We start from the raw sequence: 13,812 nt of genomic DNA on the forward strand, positions 1-13,812 counted from the left end.
TTATAATAGTCTCTACCATCTATAATTTCCTGGATCGCCTCTGGAACCTTTTTTAAAAATCAACATTACATTGGCCACTCTCCAATCTTCCGGTACCATGCTTGATTTTAAAGATAACTTACATATTACTAAGAATAGTTCTGCAAGTTCATTTTTCAATTCTAAAAGTACTCGAGGAAGAATACCATCCGGTCCAGGCGATTTGCTACTTTTCAATTTGTCAAATTGCCTCATTACATCTTCCAGGTTTATAGAGATTTCATTCAGTTTCTCCAACTCGTCAGCTTCGAATACCATTTCTGGTACCAGTATCTCTGCCAAATCTTCCTCGGTGAAGACCGAAGCAAAGAATTCATTTAATCTCTTCACTATGGCTTTTTCTTCCCTGAGTGCCCTTTTTACCCCTCGGTCATCTAGCAGTCCAACCAATTCTTTTGCCAGCTTCTTGCTTTTAATATACCTAAAATGGTTTTTACTATGTGTTTTTGCCTCCAATGCAAACTTTTTTTTTCAAAGTCCCTCTTTGCTTTCCTTATCAGCGCTTTGCATTTGACTTGCCATTCCTTATGCTGTTTCTTATTATTTTCAGTCGGATCTTTCTTCCATTTTCTGAAGGACTTTCTTTTAGGTCTAATAGCTTCCTTCACCTCACTTTTTAACCATGCCAGCTGTCACTTGGCCTTCCTTCCTCCTTTTTTAATATATGGAATATAACTGGCCTGGGCTTCCAGGATGGTATTTTTGAACAGTATCCACACCTGATGTAAATTTTTGACCTTCGCAGCTGCTCCTCCAAGTTTTTTTTCACCGTTCTTCTCATTTTATCATAGTCTCCTTTTTGAAAGTTAAATGCAAACTGATTGGATTTCCTGTGTGTACTTACTCCAGAACTGATATCAAATCTGATCTTATTATGATCACTGTTATCAAGCGGCGCCAGCACCATTACCTCCTGCACCAGATCATGCGCTCCACTGAGGACTAGGTCTATAATTTTTCTTCCTCTTGTTGGCTCCTGTACCAGCTGCTCCATAAAGCAATCCTTGATTTTGTTAAGGAATTGTACCTCCCTAGCAAGCCCTAATGTTACATTTACCTTGTCATTATCGGGGTAACTGAAATCACCCATTATTATTGTATTTCCCCATCTGTTAGCCTCCCTAATTTCTGAAAACATTTCTACATCTGTCTGTTCATCCTGCCAGGTGGCTGGTAGCACACTCCTATCACTATCCCTATCCTTCACCCCTTTACAAATGGAATTTCAATCCACAGGGATTCTAACTTATGATTTTTGTCCTGCAGAATTTTCAAATTTATTTGATTCAAGGTCCTCCTTAACATTCAATGCTACCCCTTCACTAATTCAATCCACCCTATCTCTACAATATAATTTGTACCCTGGTATGACAATGTCTCAATGGCTATCCTCCTTCCACCAGGTCTCAGAGATGCCTATTATATCTAATTTTTCATTTAGTGCAATATATTCTAACTATCCCATCTTATTTCTTAGGCTTCTGGCATTCGCATATAGACATTTCAAACTATGTTTGTTGTTCCTATTTACATCTTGCTCAGCAGTTGACAGTGATAATTACATTGCGCGCACCTTTTGAAGCCACTGAGGGTCTTTTTGGACATCGAAAAAAGCATCATTGCCAAATTAAATTCCTCAATTCTGGACTACAAAAATGGGCACAGCCCAAATTGAGGTCATTGCTCAGGCCCACGTAGTCCTATCAAGCCACGAAAAAGAAAGAAAAACTTGAAGGACTGAAAACACTAAGAACCAAGAGGTAAAATGACAAAAAGTGACGTTACATAATCACAAAAGAGAGGGTAATACAGCATACAAGCATACAATATAGACAAGAAAAAACAACACTGGGCCTTCAAGAAAGAGACAATGGCAGTCCTTTATTGTGAAAATGTTATTTTTGTGAAATGTGTATTTATAATTATCTTTGTGTTTTTATGTTAGACCCGAGGCAGGCGCTTGTGCGCCGAAACACGGCCCTTGTCGGGTCTTTTTCACAATAAAGGACTTCTCTTTCTCGAAGGCCCAGTGTTGCTTTTTCTTGTCTAAAAAGTGACATTAAACACAAAAATAATGAAATGAGGGAAAAATACCTGCATTGAAAGGCATTACAAAAGAATAAAAAGCAATGAGGGGAGACCGTAAAGATGCATCCTTCCTGCTCCACTGAAAAAAGAACACCGAGAGACCTGTGCTCACACGTCACGCAGGAAGACACCCGCGTATGTGAGGTGGGATGCTACTAGAATTTTCTTGAAATATCTACAAACTGGTCAGTAACATATGGGAATACAACTGGACTTGCTTGTCCTACGAGAATGCGGGTAACGGATGATATGAGAGCGTCAAGGAGCAATAAGAAACAAAACTAAAAACTGAAAGAGCCATGAAAAATTGTCAAAAAAGTAAGTAAAAAAAAAATTAAAATGGAGAAATTCCAAAGAATTAATAATAATAATTATAAAAAAAAAAAAAAAAAAAAGCAAAACACGTTTTGAAATGCCGGTGCCCATAATCAGAAATAAGCCTGCAACCTATTCTCTACTTATGCACCTACTCATATTTTCTCCTGGTATGTATGATTAAGGGATGAAGTATTTTTCTTTAATTCCCTGTTTCATAAGAGTCCCAAGAGATAGCTTTGCTTTGATACTGAGGCTAGCAGCTTTAAACATCTCTCTTGCAACAAAAACTCCAGATCCTCAACAGCATGTACTACAAAGACCTTAAAACAAATACAACTTATATATGACCTACACAAACTAAGTTTATAAGGATTACCAGGAAGAGACTTACCTCTGCTATGCATGTAAGGATAATTAAGCAGAGCTTCCCACTATTAAGTCTGTGTTCATCTAGAAAATAAAACAAAGTCCATCAACCTAGGTTTTCTCTAATAAAAATAAGATATCAGTAACCGCCCCCCCCCCCCCCAAAAAAAAAAAAATCAATGAAATACACATGTATCACAAAACAAGGTTTTCAAATAAATCAATGAAATACACATGTATCACAAAACAGGGTTTTCAAATATATTTAGAATTTGGCAAACCATTTTTTTTGAATGGTCCAAAATACCTGATACTTTAACTTTCTTTTTATTTTGTCTTTTTTGCTAAGACTTGACTCAGATTGTCTGTTAGGTTGTTATGTCCTGCCTGGTACATGAGTCTGAGGCTGATCCCACGTGAAATGACCATGGTCCATACCCTGACAGTATCCCAGGTACAAGAGGTATGATCCTGCTCATCTCTGCTTGTTCATGTAGAACACAGCTACCTGTCTGGATTATGATTACTTTGTTGGACAACTAATCTCTGAAAACTTTTAGAACATTCCGGATTGTTCTTAACTCTAGGAATTTTACCTGATGTGGCGTCCCCATTACTTGAGGTCTCCAGTCCAGTTTGGATGTATCTGTGATTAAGATAATTTGGAACAGAAGAATTTGGAAGGAGATGTCCCTAATCAGATTTACCTGGATCATTCACCAGGCTAGAGATGGATGATTTGGTTGGTATCTTGTAAGTTCTCAGTAAGCCTGAATTCACTGAAGAGTGTGGGATCTATTAGGTCTGTCTTATATTAAGAAGTATCACTGAATAATTCTTTAAAGGTTGTAGAAAATCAACATACTTCTTTATTCACCATTCAAATTATTTTCATACCACTAAACTAATGGTCACAATCATAAGCGCCATATAGAAGAAGCTTGGGAGACCCCATCCTGCTGTCTTCCGGATATTGTCATGCATCCACCGTGCAAGCACCTTTTGGCTCCCTTCCTACCTCTGTCAACCCACACTAGCACACAAGAAGCTAAGATGTGCAGGACCACAGCTCCCCATGCACCGTTACTGCTTCCCCTGCCAGTCCCCGAAGTTTTTGTCTGAAAAGGCAGGATTGGCAGAAGCAGCAGTAATGGTGCATGGAGAGCCACGGTCTCATGCATCTTTAATCCTTGTATGCTACCGCGGTCCAGCAGAGGTGGAAACGGGAGAAAGGCAGCCAAAAGGTGCTGCATAGTGGCAGCACTGGGGGTTGGGGTGTGAGAGAGACAGGGGGCAATGCTAGAGATCCTGGTTAAGGAGGGGGAAAGAAGAATAGGGCAAGACTGGAGGGGAGGGGAGACAGAGAGAGAGAGAGAGAGAGAGAGAGAGAGAGAGAGGAAAAAGGGTGTTTCACAGAGATGGGAGAAAACTGGATGGGCGGGGGCAGAGAGGCAGAGGTAATGCTGGATGAGATGAAGTAAGAGAGCGAGGAAATACTGCATGGGGGAGACAGAGCTAGAGAGAGGCAATGTTGGATGGGGAGAGGAGAGAGACAGGGGCAGTGCTGAATGCCAAGGGGAGAGAGACAGACATCCAAGCAAGGTTGGATAGTGGAGGGAGGGGAGGAGAGCTAAAGAGATGTTGGATGGTGGGGGGAGGAAGAATAGAGAGAAGAGATGCTGGATGGTGGGGGAGAAAGACAGGGCAATACTGTGTGGGCGGAGAGAGAGATGGGACAGTGTTGAATGGTGCAGGCGAGAGGAGGGGAGATAGAGAGACAGCCACAATGCTGGATAGTGGGGCAAGGAAGAAAGACAGAGAGGAGATTCTGGATGGTGTAGGCAGGGGAGAGAGAAAGAGAGAAACAAGAGAGGAGATGTGGATGGCAGAAGAGAGAGAGAGAGAGAAACAAAAGATATGATGCTGGATAGCTGGGAGAGAAAGACAAGATGAGATGTTGGATGATGGTGGAGAGCAGTGGCGTTGCAAGGGCGGGGCGATGGGGGCGGTCCGCCCCGGGTGTCAACGGGTGGGGAGGTGCATCCGTCCACCCCCCCGACACGGTCCCCACCTGTCTACGAGCTCCATCCATCCACAGCGCTGCTGTAAAAATCGCTTCGTCGGCCCTTCCCTCACTCACTCTGTCCCGCCCTCTGATGTAACTTCCTATTTCCTCAAGGGCGGGACAGAGTGAGTGAGGGAAGGGCCGACGAAGCGATTTTTACAAAAGCGCTGCAGATGGATGGAGCTCATAGACAGGTGGGGACCGTGTCGGGGTGGCGCTATGCCGGTGGGGGGGGGGGTCGTCTTGGTCTTCCCCCCCGGGGGGAGGGGGTGCAGTGGTGATCCGCCCTGGGTGGCAGCCGCCCCCGCTACGCCACTGGTGGAGAGAGAGAGAGAGAGAGAGAAAGAGAGGATACTGGAAGGCAGATGGTAAGAGACAAGGGGACGATACTAGATAGCAGGGAGAGAGAGAGAGCGAGCAAAGAAAGAGTTCATAAAAGACTGCAGAATAAGAGGAAGGGGAATGGGAGGGCCAGAGTGAGGGAAAGAGATGGAAAGTTGTAAGTAGATGCAGTAAAAAAAAGAGGAAGATTGAAGATAGTTGACTGAAATCTGAATGGATAGATAGGCAGAAAAAAATGGAAGAAAGCTGATGTTGGATTTAGTGGAGAAAGTAATAAGAAGGAAGACAGAATGAGAAAAAAAAATGGACAGCAGACCCTTGGAAAGAGTTAAAAGAAGACAGATAAGCAGTAACCAAAGACTGAAGCCAACACAAAAAAATTAAATGGCCAGATAGCAAAAGTAGAAAAAAGAATTTTATTTTTAAATTTAGGATGAAGTAATGTGGTAGCCATATTAGTCTACTTTAAAAATTAATAAATATAAATAAAATAATATACATAAAATAAGGTGATACCTTTTTATTGGACTAAATACCATTTTAAACTAGATTTTGTAAGCCAAAACCTCCTTCAGGTTGGGACAGTATACTGCTGTTGTAGTCTATTTGTCTTGACTTAAAAAAGGAGATTTTGGCCTCCGAAAGATTGTCAAAAAAATGTGCTAAGTTAGTCCAATGTAAAGGTATCACCTTATTTTCTGTTTTATTAATTTTAAATGAATTGGAATATGTCAGTTTTTGAAATGTACACCCGCTATCCTTATATTTTGTACAGTACAGAGGGCAATGTGTCACCCCAGGATATTGAGGGAGCTCAGAGAGGTTCTGGTGGGTCCTCTTAAAGATTTGTTTAATAAATCCTTAGAGACGGGGGAGGTTCCGTGGGAGTGGAAAACGGCGGATGTGGTTCCTCTTCACAAAAGTGGTGATAGGGAAGAAGCTGGAAACTACAGGCCGGTAAGCCTCACTTCGGTTATTGGAAAAGTAATGGAAGCGATGCTGAAGGAAAGGATAGTAAATTTCCTGGAAGCCAATAAGTTGCAAGATCCCAGACAACATGGTTTTACCAAAGGGAAATCGTGCCAAACGAATCTCATTGAATTCTTTGACTGGGTGACCGGAGAATTGAATCGTGGACATGCTATAGACATAATCTACTTAGATTTCCGCAAAGCTTTTGACACGGTTCCCCACAGGAGGCTCTTAAATAAACTTGATGGGCTAAAAATAGGACCTGATGTGGTAAACTGGATTAGGAACTGGTTGATGGACAGACGCCAGAGGGTGGTGGTAAATGGAATTCGCTCGGAGGAGGGAAAGGTGAGTAGTGGAGTGCCTCAGGGATCGGTGCTGGGGCCGATTCTGTTCAATATATTTGTGAGTGACATTGCTGAAGGGTTAGAAGGTAAAGTTTGCATTTTTGCGGATTATACTAAAATTTGTAACAGAGTGAACACCCGGGAGGGAATGGAAAACATGAAAAAGGACCTACGGAAGCTATAAGAATGGTCTAAAGTTTGGCAATTAAAATTCAATGCGAAGAAATGCAAAGTGATGCACTTAGGGTGTAGAAATCCACGGGAGACGTATGTGTTAAGCGGGGAGAGTCTGATAGGTATGGACGGGGAGAGGGATCTTGGGGTGATAGTATCTGAGGATCTGAAGGCGAAGAAACAGTGTGACAAGGCAGTGGCCGAAGCTAGAAGGTTGCTAGGATGTATAGAGAGAGGTGTGACAAGCAGAAGAAAAGAGGTGTTGATGCCCCTGTACAAGTCATTGGTGAGGCCCCACCTGGAGTATTGTGTTCAGTTTTGGAGGCCGTATCTTGCTAAGGATGTAAAAAGAATTGAAGCGGTGCAAAGAAAAGCTACGAGAATGGTATAGGATTTGTGTTACAAGACGTATGAGGAGAGACTTGTGCACCTGAACATGTACACCCTGGAGGAGAGGAGAAACAGGGGTGATATGATACAGACGTTCAAATATTCGAAAGGTATAAATCCGCAAACGAACCTTTTCCGGAGAGGGGAAGGCGGTAAAATGAGAGGACATGAAATGAGATTGAAGGGGGGCAGACTCAAGAAAAATGTCAGGAAGTATTTTTTCACGGACAGAGTGGTGGATGCTTGGAATGCCCTCCCGCGGGAGGTGGTGGAGATGAAAACGGTAACGGAATTAAAAAATGCATGGCATAAACATAAAGGAATCCTGTTCAGAAGGAATGGATCCTCAGAAGTGTAGGAATATGTGAAAGACAAGTGCTGCATGCATTAACTGTCAACAATTCTATGAGCTATGATGTCATTGGATATAGTGTAATGTCTTGAGGGTGTGTCTGAGTCACTCTAGTTGCTCTGTGAGTGAGTCAGTCTGTGTCAGCATAAGATGGTGTTAGCAATCTCTCTTCAAGCTGTATGATAACCTACTGACAGAATTTTGTATTCAGTAGTTTTACCATGTCTACTGCAAGTATGATGTAAATAGTTATCTGAAGAAACTGTAAGTAAACATCATTTTTGTTTGGAAGTTAAAGAAGAGAGAGTAATTGAATCTTTTATTCAAGAGTCTGTGTGAAAGAGAGAGAGAGAGAACAAAACAATGGGAGTTAACACTTCTAAAGCTCTGCTGCGTATGGGCTAAATCTGCTGAAGTAAAAGTCTATTTTTTCATTTCTCCCCATCAAGAAGCTTAGCCGAGATCGGGTGGCAGAGCCGGTGGGGGGAGGCGGGGCTGGTGGTTGGGAGGTGGGCCTTGTTCTGGGCTGACTTCTATGGTCTGTGCCCTGAAAATGGCAGAAACAAATCAAGGTCAGGTATACACATAAAGTAGCACATATGAGTTTAAATTGTTGGGCAGACTAGATGGACCATGCAGGAGTGGCCTAGTGGTTAGGGTGGTGGACTTTGGTCCTGGGGAACTGAGGAACTGAGTTTGATTCCCGGCACAGGCAGCTCCTTGTGACTCTGGGCAAGTCACTTAACCCTCCATTGCCTGCTGCATTGAGCCTGCCATGAGTGGGAAAAGTGCGGGGTACAAATGTAACAAAAATAAAAAAATATGTTACTATATTTTTTCTGGTGTTGCATTGTGTGCAGATTCAGGATTCTTGGGGATTCAGTTTAATTTTTGTCTACATATTTCTATTTTTAGTTTGTGGTTATTTATTCTATACTTGATGAGTGTCTACCGGTGTTTATGTGTGAAAAAGGCTGGGTTTTCTGGTAAGCACTGAATGTCTGTGCAGGATTAATCTGTACTAATGTTCTATGATACATCTGTTGACTCTCTCATTTCTTCCACAACAGATCACAACAGGTGATCCTTTCCCGTGAAAGATAGATTTTTGCCCGAGTCATGTCTAGCAGACCTCTAATGATTTCCAATTGAGATGATAAGATTTGGGGCAATTTATTACAAATCCTAGTTACTCCAAAACTTTGATAACTGTGCTCATGGATTAAATTTATTTATTTATTGACTGGGATTTTATTAACCACCTTTAGGAACAGATTCACCCAAGGCGATGATGTCATCTTCACCAGCCAACAGAAAAACACATGCATCTCTATGTTGTGTGGGTCTGGATTTTAAAAATATTTGTGCTAATTAAAAAAAAAAAAAGACTGCAAAGATGAGAATTCATGTCTAGCGGGCTCCATAGAAAAACTGGAACTGAGGTGGCCTATGCTACAATGCCAACATTGGAAGACCCATACATGCTTTGTAGTCAGCTATAAATAGAAATAAAACAAAACAGAGAAAAAAAGTAAGATGATACCTTTTTTTATTAGACTAACTTAATACATAACTGAGGAATCCATGCAGGATTATACAAAATAGCTATAAAATCTTATCAAAACACTTCCAAAACAAGTACAGCCACATCTAAAAAAAAAAAAAAAAAAAAAGTCATACCAAACCATCCTTCTGTGGGCACATTCTACCCAAAATCCACAAACCTGGAAACACTGTCAGACTAATCATACCGGGTATTGGCACACTTATAGAGGAAATATCTGGACTTATAGAAGGGATTCTTAAACCTTTTAAGCACAAGACAAACAGCTTCATACAAGACACTACAGACTTTCTGAACAAATTAACTAATATAAAGCATTTAACACTGGGTGCTCTTCTGGTCACAATGGATGTAGAATCACTTTACATCAATATTCCCCATGCAGATGGCATAGCTGCATGTGAGAAACTCCTAAAATCATCCACCCTAGACCACCAGTACTCGCCAGAAACTATTACAAAATGAATCAAATTTATTTTAACTCACAACTATTTCTGCTTTAACAATATCTATCTGCAAATCATGGGCATTATGATGGACACCAGGACGGCACTCCAATATATGCTAACCTCTTTATGGCAGAACTGGAAGAGACATTTTTGAATACATATCAGACTAAACCCTAAAATACTATTGGTATACTGATGACATTTTTATGATTTCAACTGAAGGGGAAGAAACTCAAACAATTTTTACAGTTCTTTCAATACATACCATCCTAGAATCAAATTCAAAACTGACTACTCCCAGAAAAAGTCAATTTTTTGGACACCACAGTTTCCATCAGCAATAGCTATACACAAACATCTATATACAGGAAACCTACAGACAAATGCAGTTTTATCTCCACAACTCCAGCTTCCATCCTTCAAATATATAAAAAAATCCATTATACACAGCCAAGCCACAAGATTACCACCATATCTGCTCTGAAACAGGAGAAAGAGATAAAACACCTCAAAATCCTGACTGAATCCTTCAAACAAAAAGGCTACAACCAGTGGCGTACCAAGGGGGGGGGGGGTGTAATTTCACCGGTGGGGGGAGGGGGTGGCCGCGCTGCACCCCGGGGGGGGGGGGGGTGCATCGGCGATCCGCCCCGGGTGTCAGGCAGCCTAGGAACACCACTGGCTACAACCCCAAAATAATCTCCAAGAATGTTGCTCCTCCCTTAAAATACCCAGGGAAAACCCATTACAGTACAAGGAAAAGAAAGCCACAGAGAAATTCCCCCTTGTAGTGGCATACAATCCAGAGCTAGAAAAATTGAGAATTATAAAAGATCTACAAACATTACTCCAGGAGAATTAACTACTGAAAGAGATATTTCCATCCCTACCAGTGCTGGCCTTCCGACAGCCACCCAACTTAAAACACAAACTAGTCCCGACAAACTCAAAAAGAAGAGTGGCACACATCCTTGCAATATATCCAGCTGCAAACTGTGCCAACACATTTCACAGGATCGAACAGTCATTCACAAAGAAAAATATTCAACATAAAGGAATCCTTTGTATGCTCATTTTCCAATGTGGTATATATCATTCAATATAAAAAGTGTGAAGAAGGGTGCTATATTAGAGAAACAATTTATATAGATATCATATGAAAAATGCCAGTGCCAACAAGGATGTCACCTCTGTGGGACAGCACTTTACAAAACCAGAACATTTTATCAATGATTTTATGGTGAGAATACTAAAAGGAAACTAAGACAAACTAGGAACGTAAGACCTCTGAAGTCAAAATGATTAAATATTTTGACATCCACCAGACATGACTCAATAAAGATCTGGGTTTTCTAGCCCATTATAAACCATAAAATTCTACTGCTTTGTCACCCTCTTATGTACCATGCATCTCTCCCTGTCTCTCACTCACCCAGCTCCACCTGTTTCTCACTTTACCCACCCCACCCGTTTCCTGTGAAACTGTCATTGTAATGTTTGGTGTTTCACTTACGTATACTGCTGTTTATCAACATTTGCTTATTTCTGATCTGAAGGGAAGTCTTGCCTCACCAATCTAATGCATTTTTTTGAGGGGGTAAGCAAACATGTGGACAATGGGGAGCCGGTTGATATTGTATATCTGGATTTTCAGAAGGCGTTTGACAAAGTGCCGCACGAAAGACTCCTGAAGAAATTGCAGAGTCATGGAATCGGAGGTAGGGTATTATTATGGATTAAGAACTGGTTGAAAGATAGGAAGCAGAGAGTAGGATTGCGTGGCCAGTATTCTCAGTGGAGGAGGGTAGTTAGTGGGGTCCCGCAGGGGTCTGTGCTGGGTCCGTTGCTTTTTAATGTATTTATAAATGACCTAGAGATGGGAATAACTAGTGAGGTAATTAAATTCGCCGATGACACAAAATTATTCAGGGTCGTCAAGTCGCAGGAGGAATGTGAACGATTACAGGAGGACCTTGCGAGACTGGGAGAATGGGCGTGCAAGTGGCAGATGAAGTTCAATGTTGACAAGTGCAAAGTGATGCATGTGGGTAAGAGGAACCCGAATTATAGCTACGTCTTGCAAGGTTCCGCGTTAGGAGTTACGGATCAAGAAAGGGATCTGGGTGTCGTCGTCGATGATACGCTGAAACCTTCTGCTCAGTGTGCTGCTGCGGCTAGGAAAGCGAATAGAATGTTGGGTGTTATTAGGAAGGGTATGGAGTCCAGGTGTGCGGATGTTATAATGCCGTTGTATCGCTCCATGGTGCGACCGCACCTGGAGTATTGTGTTCAGTACTGGTCTCCGTATCTCAAAAAAGATATAGTAGAATTGGAAAAGGTACAGCGAAGGGCGACGAAAATGATAGTGGGGATGGGATGACTTTCCTATGAAGAGAGGCTGAGAAGGCTAGGGCTTTTCAGCTTGGAGAAGAGACGGCTGAGGGGAGATATGATAGAAGTGTATAAAATAATGAGTGGAATGGATCGGGTGGATGTGAAGCGACTGTTCACGCTATCCAAAAATACTAGGACTAGAGGGCATGAGTTGAAGCTACAGTGTGGTAAATTTAAAACGAATCGGAGAAAATATTTCTTCACCCAACGTGTAATTAGACTCTGGAATTCGTTGCCGGAGAACGTGGTACGGGCGGTTAGCTTGACGGAGTTTAAAAAGGGGTTAGATAGATTCCTAAAGGACAAGTCCATAGACCGCTATTAAATGGACTTGGAAAAATTCCGCATTTTTAGGTATAACTTGTCTGGAATGTTTTTACGTTTGGGGAGCGTGCCAGGTGCCCTTGACCTGGATTGGCCACTGTCGGTGACAGGATGCTGGGCTAGATGGACCTTTGGTCTTTCCCAGTATGGCACTACTTATGTACTTATGTACCTTCGAAATCTAATCAATAAAAAAGGTATCATCTTATTTTCTTTTCTATGTTTTGTTTTATTTCTATTTATTACCTTTAAAAGTGGACTACCACAGCTACCAAATCACTCTAGTCAGTTGTAGAAAGCTCTTAAGTTTTATTTACATTTCTCCATCCTGGTCTCCACTAGATGATGTCACCCACTTATGAAGACAATAACATCCTACTTGCCCTCAGAGAAACTGCCAAATTACTTCTTTTTACAGTCAAAATGTCAACAAAATCTGAAAATGCTTAAAGGTAAGTAAAGCAGTTGTAATCCAGCATACTATGCTTTCTTAAATTGGATAGAAGATATAACAAACAAGAAAATTGAAAAACAAAGAATTCAAAGATTCGAGAGCTGCTAGTAACTTCAAAGGGTACATTAAAACTAACAGCTTCAAAAAATGTGATTTCCTCCTTAGTCACATCAGTGATTATTTACCTTTAGTATCCTGCATGACAATGGAACTATATTTTAAGAAGGTTATTAGCAGATTGCTACTTTGCACATCAGCATCCAAAGGAAGTTCTGCAGGACTCATTACTAAAAAAAGGATAGATAAGAAATAATTATTTGTGCACATAAAATCCAACAATATCTGCTAAGAAAAATATATTCCCAGCTCCATGCAAAAGCTTTTCATTTATATTTTAAGAGGTTTCAAGAAATTAAACATTTCAGATTATTTATGGCAAAATGCCAAAATTCAGAGCTATCTATACATACAAATTTGCAGACTGAAAACTGTCCTCCCTCCATAGAAAGTCATATCTGGGCACATGTTTCAAGCAGCATATAAAAAAAATCATCACACATATATCGTATTTTCAAGTCTACATATGATATTTTTCTTACAAATTCTACAAGCATAAAGAAGCAGATGGAAAATTTCATGGAGTACTTTGTGTCTGTAATAAGCTGCAAATGGAAAGAATGTGAACATTTTCTCTTTACACTTGATGCAGACTTGTAGGCCTTCCCCCGAAGTGCACAGCCTGAAAATTCTCCCCATGTCTATAGCTGTTTAAATGACAAATTAAATTTATGCTTACACAGTGAAGAACCCCAAAATGATCATTAACCCTAATATTTCTAACACATATCAGATGTACACAGCCCTGTACAGGGATGTATAAGAAAAAAAAGTCTCCGCTACTTCGAGTTTATAATCTAAGCAAGACACAGACATATTTTAAAAAAAATGTTTTGAAGTAACGCAGCCATCTTGATTAGGGGAACCTACTAAAGTGTGAAAATACTTGAGATGAAAATAACTGAAGAAGGAGCAACTCTGAATAAAGCTGTAAGGAAATCAGTCTTTTTAAGAGTTTAACAAACATTAAAAATAATGGGGTCAATATGCAAAGTTGACCAGGAAGGAGAGGTTCCTACATGATTAACTAGCACTTATCAGGCCAGGCACCGATTAT

At 40.9% G+C, this 13,812-nt stretch overlaps 1 protein-coding gene across 3 annotated transcripts in view; it reads right to left on the minus strand.

Moving 5' to 3' along the window:
* ARMH3 (armadillo like helical domain containing 3) overlaps nt 1-13,812 on the minus strand; it is a 269,393-nt gene that overhangs the window by 158,342 nt on the left and 97,239 nt on the right. For all 3 annotated transcript variants that reach the window (XM_030202857.1, XM_030202858.1, XM_030202856.1), the window contains exons 15-16: nt 12,824-12,925; nt 2,837-2,895 (exon numbers count right to left, since the gene is read on the minus strand). In XM_030202857.1, coding sequence (XP_030058717.1) covers nt 2,837-2,895; nt 12,824-12,925 — 161 coding nt within the window. The remainder of the gene's footprint in view (nt 1-2,836; nt 2,896-12,823; nt 12,926-13,812) is intronic.

This window comes from Microcaecilia unicolor, chromosome 5, assembly GCF_901765095.1.
Source record: "Microcaecilia unicolor chromosome 5, aMicUni1.1, whole genome shotgun sequence".
Classification (NCBI taxonomy): domain Eukaryota; kingdom Metazoa; phylum Chordata; class Amphibia; order Gymnophiona; family Siphonopidae; genus Microcaecilia; species Microcaecilia unicolor.